At 30.2% G+C, this 23,222-nt stretch overlaps 2 protein-coding genes across 3 annotated transcripts in view; one reads left to right on the top strand and one right to left on the bottom strand.

The window, feature by feature from the left end:
• Positions 1-23,222, bottom strand: part of LOC126740130 (octopamine receptor beta-3R-like) — a 232,481-nt gene that overhangs the window by 17,061 nt on the left and 192,198 nt on the right. The gene's annotated exons all lie outside the window — the stretch shown is intronic.
• LOC126740128 (uncharacterized) lies at positions 93-22,867 on the top strand. Of its 2 annotated transcripts, none has more exons than XM_050446044.1 (12): positions 93-281; positions 5,539-5,684; positions 5,739-6,129; positions 9,666-10,117; positions 10,555-10,809; positions 10,871-11,208; positions 11,258-11,459; positions 20,119-20,288; positions 20,343-20,568; positions 21,139-21,374; positions 22,480-22,644; positions 22,732-22,867. In XM_050446044.1, the coding sequence occupies exons 1-12, from the start codon at positions 253-255 to the stop codon at positions 22,846-22,848; spliced, it is 2,727 nt and encodes a 908-aa protein (XP_050302001.1). In that variant the 5' UTR covers positions 93-252; the 3' UTR covers positions 22,849-22,867. The 2 variants fall into 2 exon arrangements, with proteins under 2 accessions (XP_050302001.1, XP_050302002.1); XM_050446045.1 differs by having other exon boundaries at positions 113-281; positions 5,525-5,684.

Genomic DNA, 23,222 nt, shown 5'->3' with positions numbered 1-23,222 from the left:
TCTGCGAATAATACGTAATAATAAATTATTAATAAATTCCGATAACAAGGTCGACCAGCTTTTATCTGATCACTTTGACTTGCAATTTTTTTTTTTTTGGTTTTCGAACGTGTGTACGTTGTGCACGATGTGTATCACACGCAGAGTAAAACGTAAATTCTACGTTCGTGTTTTAAATAATTAATTTCGATAGTGCTGTTTTAGTGCGAAACTGTTTTGTCATCGGATTTCGTAAGAATTCCTAAAACAAGGATGTCAGACGGTCGTACGCAAGACTTGAGGTTAGTAAACCCACTGTTTATTTTGTTTTTTTATGGGTGTTATTTTACAGTGGAATTTAATTATATATATTTTTTTGTTGGGCACCAAAAATATGCAGGTTTTTATGTACATTAGATGTAAAATTGCATTCTAGGTACAATGACTTAATATATGAAATGCTGACACAACAAATTGATGTTCAGTGTTAATTCGACTGTAATTTCAACGATGTTAATTAATAAAGGTGTTCATATAATGAAATTTAATCAAAAAACTGGTCATATAAATAAATTTCGAACATCTGCTCCTGGGTATTTAGTCGTTGCGTCACACTGTTATCGTTCTAAAAAACTATTGATAACTATAACTTGAGCTGTTAAAATAATAAAAATATGTTATATACTAATAAATATTTTTATTTACTTACAAGGTTAGGTTACCAATTAATGCATGTACCTACATATGTATGTATGTAGGAAATAAAATAAATAACCTTTGCCACATACAAGAATAAATTAATAGGTTCTATTTCTATCAGTGACTGTTCAACTTGTTACAATAATATTAGACTTGGTCTTTGTTTTTAGCTCTCTTTAGTCATATACAAATGTTTTTAATACCATAAAGTCTTTTTTTTCTTTGTTGGTCATCTATGGAATCAAACATTTAATTTAATCTTTCATTATTATTCTCCTTAAATATTTGAAAAATAAATTTAATTAAGAGAAAATTAAGAGAGACCAACGACGGCAAACTATTGACTTTAAAAAAAAATCTATTAAAAATAAAACATTTAGAATTTATAATTATTTTTGAAAATTACTTCTTTTTTTGAAAAGTTATTAGTTATTGAAGTTTATTTTTAAAAGTCCTCGTTTTTAGCCCTCGAGGGTCTCTATGTTAATATTATTTGTATCATAGGCAACCTGCAATACATCTGTATAAAACGATATATAGACTTAAAGACCAACGAGGGTGCAAAAAATTAACATTTTCATAAACCTCTTTTTTATTTTAGAAATGATCAATTATTGAATCAGATATTATAATTATTTATGAAAATTATTAATGTTTTAACATTTGCTTACAATTTATTATTTGGAATAAAAACTTTAATTTTTCTTAATGGATCCATTCGAAAAATTTCACTCTTAAAAGTCTTTGTTTTTAGTCGTCGACGGTCTTTATGTTGCTATGGTTTTCAAGACCAATGAGGGTAAAAAAAATTGACTTTTTCAATTAATTTTTTATGACTAAAATTAACAATTAATTATAAATATTTATTTTATTTAAATAAATTTGCAATATTTTTATTTTTTTTTAAATTCAACTAGCATTAAGTTTCTCATTTTTTTAATATATTAATGCTTAAAAAAAAGTCTTCGTTTTTAGTCCTCGGTAGTCGTTATGTTGTTATAGTTTGTGTATGTTTGTGTCACAGGTAATCTGCATAACACAATATCTATATATAGACTTAAAGACCAACGAGGGTGCAAAAAATTGACTTTTTTAAAATCTCATTTAACAAAACAATTAGTAGATCAGATCGTTGAACTGATTTGTACCTAAAGCAAGCATTTATTAAGCATGCTTTGATGAATAACATGCTTTTTATTTCATGCGAATTGTCCCAACAGTTCCTGAGATATTTGACTCCAAAGTAAGTGATTACCTTGAAGATGTAACTTGTTTTTTGGACATTACTCGCTAAAAAGTTAAATATTATAAAAATTTCTGCTTAGAATGATTTGGACCTAAAATAGCATTTATTAGGGATGCTTACCAAATATTATGCTTTTTATTTCATGAGAATTGTTTCAATGGTTCCTGAGATATATGACTTTAAACTGAGTGATAAAAGATGAAACATGATTCTTGGAGGTCACTGGACAAAAAGGTCAATATCTTCAAAATTAATGCTTAAATTGATTTGAGCCTAGAACAACATTTATTAGGCATGCTTTAAAGAATAGCACGCTTTTTATTTCATGAGACTTGTCCCAACAGTTCTTGAGATGTTTGACTCCAAGGTGAGTGATTACCTTGAAGATGTAACCTGATTTTTGGACATTACTGGATAAAAAGTTCAATATCATAAAAATTAATGCTTAGAATAATTTGAACCTAAAATAACATTTATTAAGGATGCTTACCAAATATCATGCTTTTTATTTCATGAAAATTGTCCCAATATTTCCTGAGATATTCGACTTTAAAATGAGTGATGAAAGATGAAACATGACTCTTAGAGGTCACTGGACAAAAAGGTCAATATTTTCAAAATTAATGCTTAAATTGATTTGAACCTAAAGCAACATTTGTTAAGCATACTTTGATGAATATCATGCTTTTTATTTTATGAGAATTGTCCCAACAGTTCCTGAGATATTTGACTCCAAAATGAGTGATTACCTTGAAGATGTAACCTATTTTTTGGACATTACTGGATAAAAAGTTCAATACGATAAAAATTAATGCTTAGAATGATTTGAACCTAAAATAACATTTTATTAAGGATGCTTACCAAATATCATGCTTTTTATTTCATGGGAATTGTCCCAATATTTTCTAAGATATTCGAGTTTAAAATGAGTGATGAAAGATGAAACATGATTCTTGGAGGTCACTGCACAAAAAGGTCAATATATTCAAAAATGATGCTTAAATTGATTTGAACCTAAAGCAATATTTATTAAGCATACTTTGATGAATATTATGCTTTTTATTTTATGAGAATTGTCCCAAAAGTTCCTGAGATATTTGACTCCAAAGTGAATGATTACCTTGAAGATGTAACCTGATTTTTGGACATTACTGGATAAAAAGTTCAATACGATAAAAATTAATGCTTAGAATGATTTGAACCTAAAATAGCATTTATTAAGGATGCTTACCAAATATCATGTTTTTTATTTCATGAAAATTGTCCCAATATTTCCTGAGATATTCGACTTTAAAATGAGTGATGAAAGATAAAACATGATTCTTAGAGGTCACTGGACAAAAAGTTCAATATCTTCAAAATTAATGCTTATATTGATTTGAACCTAAAGCAACATTTATTAAGCATGCTTTGATATATATCATGCTTTTTATTTCATGAGAATTGTCCCAACAGTTCCTGAGATATTTGACTCCAAAGTGAGTGATAACCTTGAAGATGTAACCTGTTTTTTGGACGTTACTGGATAAAAAGTTCAATATGATAAAAATTAATGCTCAGAATAATTTGAACCTAAAATAACTAAAAAATAATAAATTTATTAAGAATGCTTACCAAATATCATGCTTTTTATTTCATGAGAATTGTCCCAATATTTCCTGAGATATTCGACTTTAAAATGAGTGATCAAAGGTGAAGGAGGTTGGAGGTTACTGAACTAAAAATTTAATATCATTGTAATTAATGCTTAAACTGATTGGACCTAAAGCAGCATTTATGCTTTGAAGAAAATCATGCTTTTTATTGTATGAGAATTGTCCCAACAGTTTCTGAGACATTCGACTTTAAAGTAAGTCCTTGAAGATGAATCATGATTTTTAACGCTCATTGGACAAACAGTTCAATATTTTCAAAACCAATGATTAGACTGATTTGTTCTTAAGGTAATATTTATTGAGCATGCTTTGACTAATATCATGCTTTTCATTTTATAAGAATTGTCCCAGCAGTTCCTGAGATATTTGACTCTAAAGTGAGTGAATACCTTGAAGATATTTTGAACATTACTGGATAAATAGTTCAATATCATTGAAGTTTGATTTGACCCTAAAGCTGATTGCTTTGATTTGAAGCTTGATTTGAACCTGAAACTGATTTGAACCTAAAGCAACATTTATTAAGCATGCTTGGATGAATATCATGCTTTTTATTTCTTGAGAATTGTCCCAATAGTTTCTGAGATATTCGACTTTAAAATGAGTGATTAAAGATAAAACATGATTCTTGTAGGTCACTGAACAAAAAGTTCAGTATCTTCAATATTAATGCTTAAATTGATTGGAAATAAAGAAGCATTTATTAGGCACGTTTGAAGAAAATAATGCTTTTCATTTGATAAGAATTGTCCCAATAGTTTCTGAAACATTCGACTGTAAAATAAGTCCTTGAAGATGAATCATGATTTTTGACGCTCATTGGACAAACAGTTCAATATTTTCAAAACCAATGCTTAGACTGATTTGTACCTAAGGTAATATTTATTGAGCATGCTTTGGCTGATATCATGCTTTTTATTTTATAAGAATTTTCCTAATAGTTCCTGAGTTATTTGACTTTAAAGTTGAACTAACCTTGAAGATGAAACATGATTTTTGGATGTCACTGGACACAAAGTTCCATATCTTCAAAACTAATTCCTAAACTAATTTAAACTAGAGTGATATTTATTAGGCATGCTTTGACAAATAGCATGCTTTTCATTTAATGAGAATTGCCTTAACAGTTCCTGAAATATTCAACTTCAAAATGAGTGATTACCTTGAAGATCAATAATGGTTCTTGGACGTCTTTGGACATAAAGCTCATTATCTTCAAAACTAATGCTTGACCTGACTTGTACCCCAAACATTATTTATTAAGCATGCTTTGACTAATATCCTACTCTTTATTCCATAAAAATTATGTCAGCAGTTTTTGAGATATTTTGCTTTTAAGTGAGTGATTGATTACCTTGAAGATCAATCATGCTTTTTGTACATTGGGACATAAAGTTCATTATCTTCAAAACCAATGGTTGAATTGACTTGGACCGAATATAACGTTTATCAAACATACTTTTCTAAATACGATGCTTTTTGTTTAGTGCAAATTGCCCCAATGGCTTGTTATATTTTTGACTTTAAAAGTAGATTTGAAAAATTATGCTTGATCAAGTTTTAATGTTTCCTTATGTCCCAATGAGTTTTTTAGGGAAAGAATCTTATTAAAAGTTTTAAAAAAATGTCAAGAGAGAAAACTTGTGTGAAGCCACCCCCATAAGTCGCAATGCGATTTTTAGGAGTGTTACCACTGAAGAGAATTTTTCTTTACTATTTATAATAAAAAAATACATAAATAATATAAGTCTAATGATAATAGTTTTTCAACTTCAATAACGTATTTATTGCTGCAAACGTTATCGCATTTACTGATAATTAAGTCTATTCAAGTATAAAATTTGTTTTTTTTTTGCACAGTAGGAAATTTCTTATCTGCACCCTAATCTCTTTTAATACATCATTAAATTAAAAAAAAAAGGATCAAAATTAATAATATTTTTAGAATTTGAGTTTTAGATCGAAAAAACGCAAAATAATCAACATGGACATGCAGCAGATCGTAACAGATGGCGACCACGAGTGGAACAACTTCTTCCAAAACGCTTTACAGGCCGACCCAAAACTAGAATACAAAGAGAACAATCCGTGCTTCAGCTACTCCGGTAATAAACGTTTCAATTTTTTAATAAAGAAATAACAGATTTTTGTCTCTGTAGAAAACGGTGTAGACTTCGAAGTGACCAAACACGAACAAGAACGTTACTTCGCCTTTTTATCGAAGATCCAGGAGGTCTACGCCAAACTGAACTACTGGCCGAGTCCTAAACAGAAAATGCTCGTGTTGGCAATATCCGCTCATATTTCACAAAATGAAAAGAACTTCTTGCAAATGAGCACCACTGGCATCTACAAGACCCTCATACAGATGGCGGAGGTGTCCGAACCCGCCACCGATTGTCTAGTGAAAGTCCGATATATGGATATGTTATGCTCGTTTTTTGAGCATAATGCCGGCTTGAGATGGTCCTTGGAGAACAACCATTGGACTCAGATTTACGATTTGGTGCTCAACTGTCAGGGAATGAGTAGCTGTGTGGCCGAGAGAGTGTAAGTGTATTAGTTATGAGGGGTTAGAGTGAAAGCTGAGGGACGCCATCTTGAAAAAAAAAACTGAATAGAAGCCATTTTAGTTATTACCAATTTTTTCAGTGACTAGGGGTTAGTAAAATAGGAAAGAACGTACTTTATGGTTTCTTCCAGGCAGTTGAGGGTTAATGCACTCTTCCAGGCAGTACGTCACAGGCCTGGACAATGTGAAAAATGCATTTGATTGTCTGGATTACTTAAAAAAATTTATTTACTTTATAGGTTATCTTCAATTATAATTTTGATGAAATGGTGATTGCGCTGTGCAGTGGTTGATGATTAAAAAGGGGCCTGTCAGGTTTTTCTCCTTATTTTAATTAAAGGATTTTTTGTTCCAGGCAGTTGAAGCGATTTATGAATTTTTTATGGTTGAAATACAAAAAAGGGGCGTGGCACGTTTGAAACATTTTTTGGAAAACTGACTGATGATTAAAGTTCAAAAAAGGGGACTCTTGGTCAGCTACTTGGACATCAGTACGTAAAAAGGTCAATAACTTAAACACTTTTTCCTGGATTTTCTTCTATTATAAGGAACATTGGTAAACAATATCTTTTTGAATACGATGGTTTTTATTTCATCCAAATACTTCAATCAGTTATTGAAATATTGGGCCTAAAGTGAGTGCTCACCATAAAAATCAAATCGTCCTATTGGACTCCACTACCTGAGAAGGTCGATATTTCGAAAACTTTTTCCAGGATTTTTTTGGATTATGTAGAAAATTTTAAACAATACTTTTTTTATTATTATGGCTTTTATTTCATCAAAATACCTCAATTAGTTATTGAGATATTGGGCCTTAAACTAAGTGCTCACCTTATAGACCAAACTGTCTTCTTGGACAACACTACCTATAAAGGCCAATATTTCAAAAACTTTTTTCAGGATTTTTTTGAATAATACAGAACAACTTAAACAATACATTTTTAATAATTATGGTTTTTACTTCATCCAAATAGCTCAACCAGTTATTGAAACATTGTGCCCTTAAGTGAGTGCTCACCTTGTAGATCAATTCGTCTTATTGGACACCACGACCTAAAAAGGTCGATATTTCGTAAACTTTTTCCAGGATTTTATTGAATTATGTAGAACAACTTAAACAAAACTTTTCTAATTATTATGGTTTTTATTTCATCCAAATAGCTCAATTAGTTATTAAGATATTGGGCCTTAAAGTGAGTTTTCACCTTATAGATCAAACCGGCTTCTTGGACACCACTATCTAAAAATTTTCTTATATAATCCCCTTTTTATTTCAAAATGGCGATTATTTTGGAATATTTTGAAGTTATATTAGAAACGACACTCAATTGACGTAAAATTTAAAATGGCAGACGGCGGCCATTTTGAATACAAAACAAATGATTAGACTAGTCTGAGTTAATTGAGTTGAAGATTTTTATTTTAAAAAATTAGCCACGCCCTGATTTTAAATAGATGTAAAATGGTGAATGCGCCATGATTTTTGTTAAAAAAAAACGCGTAAATGAATGCCACGCCCTTTTTTTTTAAAGGAGGTTTTAAAAAATTGTTTTTTTTTTAAATTGTAAAAATAAACAATTATTATTAGGTCACTATATTTTTTAAATTATTATTGTTTTTTTTTTTATTATGTTTTTTTTTGTAAACTCAGTTGGGGGTTAAATTGGTCGTTTTTTTTTAATGAAATATTTGTTTAAAAGTCTTTGTTTTTAGCCCTCGAGGGTCTTTATGTTAATATTGTTTTTATTATAGGCAACCTGCAATACATCCGTATAACCCAATATGTAATCTTAAGGACCAACGAGGGTGCAAAAAATTCTGATTTTTTAAAGGAAATATTTTTTTTTAAAGTCTTTGTTTTAGCCCTCGTCGGTCACTATATTGTTACAGTTTGTATGATAGAATCTGCATTACATCTGGATAACTTAATAGATAAATTTAGGGACCAACGAGGGTGAAAAAAATTGACTTTTTAAAAATCTCATAGATTTCATATTTAGAATTATTTTTCAAAATTATTTCTTTTTTTTTTGTAAATTTTTTCGTTATCATTAAATCCTTTTTTTTATTAATTAATTTTAAAAATTAAAACTTTTAGGTGTTCGTTCTTAGTCCTCGATGGTTTGTCTTATAGATACTTACGGACCAACGAGGGTGCAAAAAATTGACTTTTTTTTGAAAATCTCATAGATGTCCAATTTAGAATTATTTTTCAAATTTATTATTCTTATTAATTTATATTTTTTCTTTAAATTTATTCGTTGACATTAAACCCTTTTTTTCAATTAATTAATTCTAAAAATTAAATCTTTAAAACTCTTCGTTTTTCTAATCTTCGTTTTTAGTCCTCGAAGGTCACTATGTTTTTATGGTGTGTATTATAGAGACTTACGAACCAACGAGGGTGCAAAAAATTGACTTTTTTTTAAATGTCAGAAATGGCCAATTTAGAATGATTTTTCAAAATTATAATTGTTATTAATTTATGTTTTTTCTTTAAATTTATTCGTTGATATTAATTTTTTTTTAATTAATATATTCTAAAAATTAAACTATTAAAAGTCTTTGTTTTTAGTCCTCGAAGGTCACTATGTTTTTATGGTTTGTCTTATAGAGACTTACGGACCAACGAGGGTGCAAAAAATTGACTTTTTTTTAAATCTCATAAATATCCAACTTAGAATAATTTTTCAAAATTATTATTGTTATTAATTTATGTTTTTTCTTTAAATTTATTCGTTGACATTAATTTTTTTTAATTTAATAAATTCTAAAAATTAAACTACTAAAAGTCCTCGTTTTTAGTCCTCGAAGGTCGGATATTGTTATGGCTTGTCTTGTATAGACTTATATACCAACGAGGGTACAAAAAATTGACTTTTTTAAAACCTCAATTTATAATTATTTTTCAAAATTAATATTGTCATTAATTTTTGGGAATTTATTAGTCGAGAATGAATCCCTTATTTTTCTTAACCAATTAATTCAACAAATAAAACTATTAGAGTAAGTCTTCGTTTTTTAGTCTCAATCACATCAACTCCCATTAAAAGGTCCATACATTTCAGTTTCCAGTAATGCAATACATAACCTAACTCTTCAATTGATTTTTATAAAAGGGGCGTGGCAGGTTTTTCCCCATTTATTTCCCTTATATAAGAGCTGATTATTTTTCTCAGGCCGCAGCTGCGTCAAATGCCTGGAATAAGTAAAAATCTCTTTTAATTGTCTGGTACTAATACAAAAAAGCTACTTTTCCTGATATTTTAGTATATTACGTCCACTTAACTCAATTGTGACAAAATGGTGATTGCAGCGTCATTTTTGCTTCAAAATAAGTAAGTTTTATTATGTCAAATGAATGAGGCTTGTCAATCTGATGATTTTTACGTCAAAAAAAACAACCACGCCCAGCTTTTCTGTGACTAGTGACTAAAATAATAATAATAAATAGGGGATAGAAGTAATGGTTTGCGTCAATATGATTTCCAACTGGAAATTCTTGTTTTAGGTACACGACCCTCTGCCAGTTTCTTCAAAAGACCTCTCGAGTAGCCCCAAAAGTCTGTCTGCACGTAATCAAGCAGATGATCCAGACCCCCGTAGCAACCGCCCATAAGCACCTGCCGAAAACCCGAAAAAACCCCATAGAACTCATAAATAATCAGGAATTAACCGACTTGATGCCGGCCATGACTTGTTTGGTGGAAACTCTGGAACGACTACTGGCCAGTGCCGTGCCGGAAACACTAAAGTTTTTCCTAAAGTTGCAAGTGCGCGAGGCATCGGACACTTTGGCCATTTTGTCCAACGATAGCGGGATGTCGTTGCAGTTAAATCGGGTTTTGATCATTCTGTCTTTCTATGAGATGACCGAGCTGTTCGATGGTATTAAAGTGGTGAACCACGATCCGATTGCGCTCAGCGGGTTCTTGAGGATTATCGAGAGGGAGTTGAGAAAGAGTAAGTAATTTATTGAATAATCCTAAGCGACATGTCATATGTTATTATCGTTAAATATATGTTTATTCAATGATTATTTATTGAGTTTTTGGTTTTGGTAGATTTGTCAACCGTATATGATGTGAAGGTTCGATTTAGGAATTATAAATAAAAATGCCAAATGCGCTTCCACCATTGTATATTACTCTCTTCGATGATATCTGGTATATTCGTAGTTATTTTAAAAACAGTGTTCTACATAGTTGTCGTGCATACGTCTGCAATAGTATTGCATAAATATTTAACAATAATAATAATTCATTGTATAACAAATTAATATACGGTATGATACTTGAAAATAAATAACATATATCACTATTATATTATTGTACCACACCTTTTATGCCAAATAAAAGTACAATATTATTACAATATTTCTAGTATGTCCCGTATTTCAGGTCATCTAGAAACCATATACGAACTATACTACTACGCCCTCAAATACTGGAAAAACGTCTGCCGGAAAATGCCGCAGTACTTCCTAAAAGAAAAACCCATCGACATCGAAAACGAGTTAATGTCCTTCCAGGTTGAACCCCTGGTTATTATTGGGGAAAAAATTTTGGGAGTACCTCAAACCAGTGAGGAGGAATTGAGGAAATGCCACTTATCCGATCTGCTTAATATGTATAGCCAGGATTGTTTACAGTTAGGTGAGTGACATTTTTTTTGTTAATTGACTTAGAAAATTTAATGAGTATAGTGTCGTTTTAGGTTATGAAATAAGAGAGCAAATCGTCAAATGCCCTTTATCAATTGAAATGAAAGCACTGAAAACTATAATCAAGTCGAAATCGATGTACTCCAGAAAAAATATGGCCATAGTGTTCCAGTCGATGATCTATTCCCTTAGGGACTTTATAAAGTACCTGAAAAGAATTTCGATACATGGCGCGATAAAAAACGACGATTTATTAGCGGATTCTTTACTGGAAGCGATTTTGGTTTATTTGGAAAATTTCGATTTATCTTGGAGGGAGAGCATCGGCAGTATCGAGTTGGCCAATCTTGTGTACGAGTTCTTGTATTACTACACCAATTGCTCTGCTGAGGTAAAAGCTCACTCTTGAATACATTAAATATTTTATAAATTCTTTTCAGATTACCCTAAAGGCCCTAAAGGCTCTAAACATTACCATATCGAAACATATGAGCCCTAATATGGCCCTACTGGTCGACAATAGTAATACGTCGATAAACGATTTGGGTTCGATGCTTTTCGATAAGTGTTTCAATTGCGATCCGGAAGTACGGAATGCCTCTTTGATTGTTGTCTGTACCATTTGCCAAAAGGTTAATAAAGGTAAAGAGACTTAGTGCGTGTGTAAGTCTAACTTTCTTCTTTCTTGTCAAGGGAACATGTATCAATTTTCAGTTTTTGGAGGAGTTTTAGAAATATTTAGTAAAGAAAGTTTAGAAAACATGCTAAATAAGTCCAAAACGATTGTATCTACAAGGAAACTTGTAGGGGGCTATTTGGTGAGAAAACTCATTGGCTTTTATGTGAAACTTAAGTCACTAAAATCGTTGCATGGATTTTGAAGTTATTTAGATTTTTGTAAAGCCTTTGACTGCATCATGATTTTTTGCAACTAACTGAGAAACTCTTCAATAACTCCTAAATGGTTGTATTTCCAAGAAAATTTGTAAGAAACTTTTTTGTGAGGAAACTCATTGGCTTTCATGCGAAACTTAAATCACTAAAATCGTTGCATGGATTTTGAAGTTATTTAGATTTTTGTAGAGCCTTTGACTGTATCATGATTTTTTGCGACTAACTGAGAAACTCTTCAATAACTCCTAAATGGTTGTATTTCCAAGAAAATTTGTAAGGGGCTTTTTGGTGAGGAAACTCATTGGCTTTTATGCGAAACTTAAATCACTAAAATCGTTGCATGGGTTTTGAAGTTATTTAGATTTTTGTAAGGCCTTTGACAGTATCAAGATTTTTCGCAATTAATTGAGAAACTCTTCAATAACTCCTAAATGGTTGTATTTCCAGGAAAATTTGTAAGAAACTTTTTAGTGAGATAACTTATTGGCTTTCATGCGAAACTTAAATCACTAAAATCGTTGCATGGATTTTGCAGTTATTTAGATTTTTGTGAAGCCTTTGACAGTATCATGATTTTTCGCAACTAATTGAGAAACTCTTCAATAACTCCTAAATGGTTGTATTTCCAGGAAAATTTGTAAGAAACTTTTTAGTGAGGAAACTCATTGGCTTTCATGCGAAACTTAAATCACTAAAATCGTTGCATGGATTTTGAAGTTATTTAGATTTTTGTAAAGCCTTTGACAGTATCATGATTTTTTGCAACTAATTGAGAAACTCTTCAATAACTCCTAAATGGTTGTATTTCCAGGAAAATTTGTAAGAAACTTTTTAGTGAGGAAACTCATTGGCTTTCATGCGAAACTTAAATCACTAAAATCGTTGCATGGATTTTGAAGTTATTTAGATTTTTGTAAAGCCTTTGACAGTATCATGATTTTTCGCAATTAATTGAGAAACTCTTCAATAACTCCTAAATGGTTGTATTTCCAGGAAAATTTGTAAGAAACTTTTTAGTGAGGAAACTCATTGGCTTTCATGCGAAACTTAAATCACTAAAATCGTTGCATGGATTTTGAAGTTATTTAGATTTTTGTAAAGCCTTTGACTGCATCATGATTTTTTGCAACTAACTGAGAAACTCTTCAATAACTCCTAAATGGTTGTATTTCCAGAAAAATTTGTAAGAAACTTTTTAGTGAGGAAACTCAGTGGCTTTCATGTGAAACTTAAATCACTAAAATCGGTGCATGCATTTTGAAGTTATTTAGATTTTTGTAAAGCCTTTGACTGTATCATGATTTTTTGCAACTAACTGAGAAACCCTTCAATAACTCCTAAATGGTTGTATTTCCAAGAAAATTTGTAAGGGGCTTTTTGGTGAGGAAACTCATTGGCTTTTATGCGAAACTTAAATCACTAAAATCGTTGCATGGATTTTGAAGTTATTTAGATTTTTGTAAAGCCTTTGACAGTATCATGATTTTTTGCAACTAATTGAGAAACTCTTCAATAACTCCTAAATGGTTGTATTTCCAGGAAAATTTGTAAGAAACTTTTTAGTGAGGAAACTCATTGGCTTTCATGCGAAACTTAAATCACTAAAATCGTTGCATGGATTTTGAAGTTATTTAGATTTTTGTAAAGCCTTTGACAGTATCATGATTTTTTGCAACTAATTGAGAAACTCTTCAATAACTCCTAAATGGTTGTATTTCCAGGAAAATTTGTAAGAAACTTTTTAGTGAGAAAACTCATTGGCTTTCATGCGAAACTTAAATCACTAAAATCGTTGCATGGATTTTGAAGTTATTTAGATTTTTGTAAAGCCTTTGACTGCATCATGATTTTTTGCAACTAACTGAGAAACTCTTCAATAACTCCTAAATGGTTGTATTTCCAGAAAAATTTGTAAGAAACTTTTTAGTGAGGAAACTCAGTGGCTTTCATGTGAAACTTAAATCACTAAAATTGGTGCATGCATTTTGAAGTTATTTAGATTTTTGTAAAGCCTTTGACTGTATCATGATTTTTTGCAACTAACTGAGAAACCCTTCAATAACTCCTAAATGGTTGTATTTCCAAGAAAATTTGTAAGGGGCTTTTTGGTGAGGAAACTCATTGGCTTTTATGCGAAACTTAAATCACTAAAATCGTTGCATGGATTTTGAAGTTATTTAGATTTTTGTAAAGCCTTTGACAGTATCATGATTTTTCGCAATTAATTGAGAAACTCTTCAATAACTCCTAAATGGTTGTATTTCCAAGAAAATATGTAAGGAGCTTTTTGGTGAGGAAACTCATTGGCTTTCATGTGAAACTTAAATCACTAAAATCGTTCTACGGATTTTGAAGTTATTTAGATTTTTGTAAAGCCTTTGACTGCATCATGATTTTTTGCAACTAACTGAGAAACTCTTTAATAACTCCTAAATGGTTGTATTTGCAAGAAAATTTGTAAGGGGCTTTTTTGTGAGGAAACTTAGTGGCTTTCATGTGAAACTTAAATCACTAAAATCGGTGCATGGATTTTGAAATTATTTAGATTTTTGTAAAGCCTTTGACTGTATCATGATTTTTTGCAACTAACTGAGAAACTCTTCAATAACTCCTAAATAGTTGTATTTCCAAGAAAATATGTAAGGAGCTTTTTGGTGAGGAAACTCATTGGCTTTCATGTGAAACTTAAATCACTAAAATCGTTTTACGGATTTTGAAGTTATTTAGATTTTTGTAAAGCCTTTGACTGCATCATGATTTTTTGCAACTAACTGAGAAACTCTTTAATAACTCCTAAATGGTTGTATTTCCAAGAAAATTTCTAAAAAACTTTTTTATGAGGAAACTCATTGGCTTTCATGCGAAACTTAAATCACTAAAATCGTTGCACGGATTCTGAAGTTATTTAGATTTTTGTAAAGCCTTTGACTGCATCATGATTTTTTGCAACTAACTAAGAAACTCTTCAATAACTCCTAAATGGTTGTATTTCCAAGAAAATTTCTAGGAAACTTTTTTATGAGGAAACTCATTGGCTTTCATGCGAAACTTAAATCACTAAAATCGTTGCACGGATTCTGAAGTTATTTAGATTTTTGTAAAGCCTTTGACTGCATCATGATTTTTTGCAACTAACTAAGAAACTCTTCAATAACTCCTAAATGGTTGTATTTCCAGGAAAATTTGTAAGAAACTTTTTAGTGAGGAAACTCATTGGCTTTCATGCGAAACTTAAATCACTAAAATCGTTGCATGGATTTTGAAGTTATTTAGATTTTTGTAAAGCCTTTGACTGCATCATGATTTTTTGCAACTAACTAAGAAACTCTTCAATAACTCCTAAATGGTTGTATTTCCAAGAAAATTTCTAAAAAACTTTTTTATGAGGAAACTCATTGGCTTTCATGCGAAACTTAAATCACTAAAATCGTTGCACGGATTCTGAAGTTATTTAGATTTTTGTAAAGCCTTTGACTGCATCATGATTTTTTGCAACTAACTGAGAAACTCTTCAATAACTCCTAAATGGTTGTATTTCCAGGAAAATTTGTAAGAAACTTTTTAGTGAGGAAACTCATTGGCTTTCATGCGAAACTTAAATCACTAAAATCGTTGCATGGGTTTTGAAGTTATTTAGATTTTTGTAAGGCCTTTGACAGTATCATGATTTTTTGCGACTAACTGAGAAACTCTTCAATAACTCCTAAATGGTTGTATTTCCAAGAAAATTTGTAAGAAACTTTTTTGTGAGGAAACTCATTGGCTTTCATGCGAAACTTAAATCACTAAAATCGTTGCATGGATTTTGAAGTTATTTAGATTTTTGTAGAGCCTTTGACTGTATCATGATTTTTTGCGACTAACTGAGAAACTCTTCAATAACTCCTAAATGGTTGTATTTCCAAGAAAATTTGTAAGGGGCTTTTTGGTGAGGAAACTCATTGGCTTTTATGCGAAACTTAAATCACTAAAATCGTTGCATGGGTTTTGAAGTTATTTAGATTTTTGTAAAGCCTTTGACTGTATCATGATTTTTTGCAACTAATTGAGAAATTCCTCAATAACTTCTTATTTATTGTATTTCCAAAGGACCTTTTTAGTGATGCAGTAAAAGAAAATTCCATATAATGGATTTCTGCATAGAATCTAATTATTTTCATTGGAATTACACTGCAAAATTAAAAATTCCAGGAATTAACAAATCCATTACTTCTGAAGAAATTCCACAGCAAACTAAATGACTTCCACATAAAATCTAATGAATTTCCTGGTATTTTCATTACAAAAATAAGAATCCTATTGAATAAAAAACCTCACTCCTCCTCAATTCAATGGAATTCTTATTATTCTAATGGAATTCCAAGGCTATATATTAAGTTTTATAAAGAATAATGCCTGGCAAGTAAGTGTTCAGCAGTTTTGCGCGATATTTTTCCCAATACTGTAGAATCCAAATTTTTATCAATCAATGAAAAAACTACTTAATACCTCGGAAACGATTATAGTTACAAAGAAAGTTTTAATGACTTTTTTGATGGTAAATAAAATAGTAAAGTCTTCTGCGGATAGGTCATTAAATTTTCTACGAAATAAGGGTTTAGCGAGGTTTTTAGGTTTATTAGGGGCAAAGTTATCAAGGGTTGAAAAAAGAGTAGCGGCACCTAAAAAACTTTCTAGGGGTTGGTAAAAGTTAATATTTAAGAATATAAAAAATATTTATAGGGGTTTCTCGTAAATATCTGGTAGTTTTTATTAATTTATAGGGGTTCGTAATTAAATAACTAGAGGCTCGTAGTAGGGTTTCTGGTTCTACCAATGCTTCTCGCTTAACAAAATTATTAAAATATAGGAGTTTATTACAGGAAAAAAAATATGTAAGGGTTTGTAGTTTTATTAAACGTTAAACAGCAATAAATTGGGCCTTGCTGACCTATAAACCTGGTAAAGAACTCATTTTGTGGACAACTTTAAGCAGGCAAAAACGCCCATAACTCTCTCAAAAATTGTCCAAAATTGCTTAAACTTTCACCAAATTGTTAAGAAAACTTTGTTTTAATAAAATAATAATATATTAAGTTAATTTATTTAATTATAAATTTCTTACAGGAAGTCAAAGATGATGGTAAAAATTTTTCCAATTTTTTTGGGGCTTAAGTGCAAGAACGCCGATATTTCCATCAAGAATTATCCAAAATTGCTTAAACGTTCACCAAATTGTTAAGAAAACTTCATTTTATTATAAAGATAATATTTCAAGTCAATTTTTTCAATAAAACAATTTTCACAAAAATTCAAAGGCGATGGTAACAATTTTCTAATTTTTTTGGATCTTAAGCACAAAAACTTCTTCAAAATTGCTCAAGGTTCCCTCAAATTGTTAAGAAAACTTTATCTGATAACAAAAACAATATATCAACTAAATTTTTTAATGATAGATTTTTTTATAAAGATTTTAAAGTTGATGGTAACAATTTTCCAAAAACTTCCACTAAATTATTAATAAAACATCATTTTATTACAATAATAATATTTCAAGTTAATTATTTTAATAAGAAATTTGCTACATGATGTCAAACATGATGGTAACAATTTTATAATTTTTTTGGACCTTAAGGACAAAAAAACCCATAACTCCTTCAAAAATTGTTCAAAATTGCTCAAGCTTCCACCAAATTATTAAGTAAACTTTATATAATAACAAAAACCACATACTAACTTAATTTGTCAATAATAATTTTTTTACAGAGATTTAAAGTTGGTGGTAACAATTTTGCAATTTTTTTGGAGCAAAAGTACAAGAACGCCTATAACTTCCTCAAAAATTGTCGAAAATTTCTTAAACTTTCACCAAATTGTTAGGCAAACTCTATTTTATTATAACAACAACACTTTAAGTACATTTTTTTAATTTAGAATTTTTCACAGAAATTCAAATGTGTTAGTAACAATTTTTCTTTTTTTTTGGAGTATATGTTCAAAAATGCCCACAACTCCCTCAAAAATTGTCCAAAATTGCTCAAACTTCCACCAAATTATTAAGAAAACTTCATTTTATTATAAAAATAAACTTTAAAGTTAATTTCTATAACAAGAAATTTTTCACAAAACTTCAAAGATTATGGAAACAATTTTGCAATTTTTTTGGACCAAAAGTACGAGAACGCCTATAACATCCTTAAAAATTGTCGAAAATTTCTTAAACTTTCACCAAATTGTTAGGCAAACTCTATTTTATTATAACAACAACACTTTAAGTAAATTTTTTTAATTTAGAATTTTTCACAGAAATTCGAATGTGTTAGTAACAATTTTTCAATTTTTTTGGAGCTCAAGAACATAAGCAGTCATAAATCCCATAAAAATTGTCCAAAATTGCTCAAACCTCCACCAAATTATCAAAAAAACTTTGGTTTATTACAAAAATAATATTTCAGGTTAATTATTATAATAAAAAATTTTCTACAGAAATTCACAGATGACGGTAACAATTTTATAATTTTTTTAGACCTTTAGGACAAAAAAACCCATAACTCCTTCAAATATTGTTCAAAATTGCTCAAGTTTCCACCAAATTGTTAAGTAAACCTTATTTTATAACAAAAACAACATATTAACTAAATTTGTTAATAATAATTTTTTTACAGAGATTTAAAGTTGGTGGTAACATTTTCTAATTTTTTTTGGAGTTTAAGTACAAAAATGTCCACAACTCCCTTAAAAATTGTCCAAAATTGCTCACACTTCCACCATATTATTAGGAAAACTTAATTTTATTATAAATATAAACTTTAAAGTTAATTTCTATAACAAGAAATTTTTTACAAAACTTTAAAGATGATAATAATAATTTTTCAATTTTTTTGGCGCTTAAGAACATAAACGTTCATAAATCCCATAAAAATTGTCCAAAATTGCTCAAACTTCCACCAAATTGTTAAAAAAACTTTATTTTATTACAAAAATAATATTTCAAGTTAACTATTTTAATAAGACATTTTCTACAGGAATTTAAAGATGATGGTAAAAATTTGTAAAAAAATTTTTATAATTATAAATTACAAAGAATTTTGTAATTTTTTTAGACCTTAAGGACACAAAAACCCATAACTCCTTCAAAAACTGTTCAGAATTACTCAAGCTTTTACCAAATTATTAAAAAAACTCAATTTTTAATTAACATTATTATTCTAAGTAAATTTTCTTAATAAGGAATTTTTCGCAAAAATTTGAATGTGTTTGTAACAATTTTTAATTTTTTTTGGAGTTCAAGTACAAAAATGCTCACAACTCTCTTAAAAATCGTCCAAAATTGCTCAAACTTCCACTAAATTGTTAAGAAAACTTCATTTTATTACAAAAATAATATTTCAAGTTAATTTCTATAACAAGAAATTTTTTACAAGACTTCGAAGGTGATGATAACAATTTTTTTAATTTTTTTAAAGTTCAAGTACAAGAACGCCTATAACTGCCTCAAGAATTGTCCAAACTTGTTAAAAATTTCACTAATTTATTAACAACTTATTATTTTATATTAAAAACAGCATTTTAAGTTAATCTTCTAGACAAGAAATTTTTTTCAAAACTTTAAAGATGATGGTAATAATTTTAACATTTGTACGTTTAAAAATTCTTCAAAATTGTTCAGACTGTTACAAAATTGTTAAGAAAACTTCATTTTATTACAAGATTGCTTAAACTTTTCCTAAACTATTAGGAAAACTTTATTTTATTATAAAAATAAAACATTTCACGTTAGTTTTTTTAATAAAAAACTTTTTACAGGAAGTCAAAGATGATGATAACAATTTTGCAATTTTTTTGGCCCTGAAGGACTAAAACACCCACAACTGCTTCAAAAACTGTCCAAAATTGCTCAAATTTCCACCAACTTATTAAAGAAACTTCGTCTTATTAAAAAATAAGATTCCTAGCTAGTTTTTATCACTATACATTTTTTACATTAAGTCAGAATTGACGGTAACAATATTTCAATTTTTTCTGGAGTTCGAATACAAGAACGCCCATAGTTCCCTCAAAAATTGTTTAAAATTGCCTAAACATTCACCAAATTGTTAAGAAAATTTTATTATATTATAAAAACGATATATCAAATTAATTTTCTTAATAAGGAATTTTTCATAGGGATTCAAAGGTGATGGTAACAATTATTCAATTTTCTTAAAGCTTTAGGACAAAAATAGCCATAACTCTCTCAAAAATTATCCAAATTTGCTTAAACATGCACCAAATTATTAAAAAAACTTCATTTTATTGCAAAAATAACACTTCAAGTTAAATCCTTAATAAAAAATTATAAAACGAGAGGTAAATTAAAATTTCCTCAATAACTCCAAAATGATAAAATTCGTTCCTTTTGATACAATCAAGATTTCTTCTAATTTAGGATTCTCCTCATACAAAATCATCCTAGAAGAGTTTCTCACCCACGATTTAATCCTAACCATGACACTAACCGACTCTGACCGATCAGTGAAGGCCACCGCCCTAAAATGCCTACAAGAGATGATCAAAATGGAGGACATAGGAGAAAAAATCCTTGGTGGACACTTACTGGTAACAAATCAGATCAGATGCAGATCAATTTTATTATATTGACCTCTCTTTTAGGACAAAATATTGAAGCTGATCTTAAAAGAGGAGGAACCCGTGATCATCCGAGAGGCGATCACGCTGATCACCCAAATCTACAAATCCGAATGGAACACCAAAGAGGATAAATCGAAAATGCACAATGTGATGGTAAAGGTGGCCCTCAGGGAGAAAACGCAGGACGTCCAGGAGCAAACGGTGACGTTTTGGGAACACGTCACCGTAAAACATTTAGAAAAACAAGGTAAATCATTAAGTAAAATCTGTAGGATTGTTGTGACGAATGCGTCCCACGTTGGGCGCCAAATTTATTACAGAAAAAAAATAGAATGAATTTGTTGTTTATTATTAAATTATTTAATTAAATTAAGGGTAACTTATGGCAATTTAGAAATTACTCTATCTCACACGCTCAAAAAATTGAAAAGAAGAAGAAAATAGACTTATGCACGTATTTAAAAGAAATATGAACTCAAGTCTCTATAATGATACCGTTCGATATACTTAATTTAATTTTAATAAGTTTTAAATACAATAATTTACTTGAGGTATAATAGATTTTTTTTATATACCTAGGAGCTGAGGTTTAATCTATTAATCTCTGAGCTCAATTAAAAAACGATAAAAACAACGAAAAGACCTACATTTTAAAAAGTACCTAATTTGAACTAACATTTCGGTAGTTATACCTACTACTGTTATCATCAAGGTAATTAAAGTAAATTAAAAATATAAATTAAAAATATAAACAAGGTAAATCATTATCTTGATAAAACAACAAAACTCACGACCCGACATCGATTTTCTATTAAAGGCATGGCGGACGGCGAGTTTCCCTCCGTAATCTTCTCGAAGGAGCATAAGAAAATAATCCGGATGGACGATAAAGAAATTAGGAAGAGACTGTTCCAGGCTCTGGACGCGATGAGCAAATCGGGTTGTTTCGGGATATTTCAGCACTATTTACAAGCGGAGGGTGTGCCGAAGAGCGTGTACAGTACCACCACCGGGATAGTGGTGAAACTTTTGAGGTTATTGAAGCAATATGAGGTGAGTGCTTTCAACAGTGTGTCTCAACATGTCATGGTTATGGTGGGAATCTTTGGTGTGGCACAGAAAACTGTTTTATCACTAACTAAAACTCTTTTTTTTATTTTCGATATGTGTTTTGCTTACGAGGTTATCCAAGCAACACATTATATATTATTATCGTTTTTTGTAAATTTTTGGTATATTCAATCAATCAATCAATCAATTAATCAATCAATTTATTAATGCCAATATACAGTTAAAAAATAGGGTGACTGTTTATAAAAATTGATAATAAAATTTTTCCTAAAACACTACATAAAACTCATTAAAACCAAAACACAGTGATTGATATACATACTATGAATAATACACAATCACAATATGTCTTAAATGAAACGCAATATAAATGGTAGGTACTCAGTATCACAGATAGAATGTGAAGTTTAAGAACTCTTCAGTTGAATAGAAGGCATTAGAGACTAGAATTTGTTTTATTTCATTCTTAAAACGTTCCAAATCTAAATCCACATAGTCGGTAGTAAGTTTAATATATAAGTTAATAGCTAGAAATCCGGGACCACTCTGACACCTTGTTAAGCGTTGGTAAATTGGAACTAGCTTATTTATGTTTCTAGTACCATCGTAGTGTATATCACCATGTACTTTATACAGATCCCTATTCCTGTGTACCCATAAAAGATTTTCCAATATATATACGGAAGGTAGGGTAAGTATTCAGACAGAAAACAGATCTACAATCCTCCCTGCAACCCAGCCTACCCAAAATTCTGATTGCCCTTCTCTGTAGTGAAAACAACCTTTTTGTTTGTGGGGCATGACCCCACGCTAGAATAACATATGTGGCTAAAGGATGGAAGGTGCCAAAATAGGCTGTTCTCACGCCAGATTCACATAATCATCCAGCTAGGCGACGAAGGGCATATATATGTAGATGTTTTTAGCCTTCCGGCAACAATATTAATATGGGAATGCCAGTGAAGTAGATGATCCAATAAAACTCCCTTAAAGAAACTTAACAGAAAAATCCTTTGATATGTCAGCTGGTCTCAGAGTAAAAATAACTTTGTACTTACTTCTTTTTATACCCAATATATTTTCTTAGGTAACCCCCGAGTTCATCTTATTCAACCAGACTTACCCGAACTTATGGTCGATTCCGAACAATATTTATCAGTCGCCTTCGATAAACGACGACGAGCACATGCAAGAAATTATCGAAGAAACCGTCATGGAAATGATTAATGGGAGCATGACACCCGTTTATAAGGTGAGCGTAAGTAAGGTTACATCTCACTAATTTATTATGATAATGATGTGAAAACAAATTTTGTTGGATGTTTTTCTATCCCGACAGAGTTTCCATGGGGGCGATATGGGAGAAGCGACGTTATCCGAGAGGAATTCCGGGCAAGTCAGCACGGTGGACTTTATGGATTTTATTTATAAGAGGCTGCCTCATCTTACTGATTAAATTTTCGTGTTTTTGACGATCTTGTTGTTTTCTTTAAGTGCTTAAAAATGCCAGGCAAATTTTTCGGATATTTGGTAAATTATGGTATTTACATTTTCAAAATATATATAGATTAAAATATTATATAGGTATAATTTCTATTTCAGCTGTGATTTACTGTAAAAGGAGTTTTTTTTTAGTCGGCCTGGAATTAACAAACTACTTATTTAAACTCCTTACCATTTTTAGATGAAAAATCACTGCTGTGATATATTCTGAACGTCTTTTAACATTGATGGTATTATACATTCTTAAAATCATTGCTAGGATAAATATTTATCTCAGCAGGGTTTTTTTTGAGATTCCTTGTCATATGAACTGACTGTTTTAGTTAG

Source organism: Anthonomus grandis, chromosome 9, assembly GCF_022605725.1.
Source record: "Anthonomus grandis grandis chromosome 9, icAntGran1.3, whole genome shotgun sequence".
Taxonomy (NCBI): Eukaryota; Metazoa; Arthropoda; class Insecta; order Coleoptera; family Curculionidae; genus Anthonomus; species Anthonomus grandis.
This window is presented reverse-complemented; position numbering and strand designations above follow the sequence as displayed.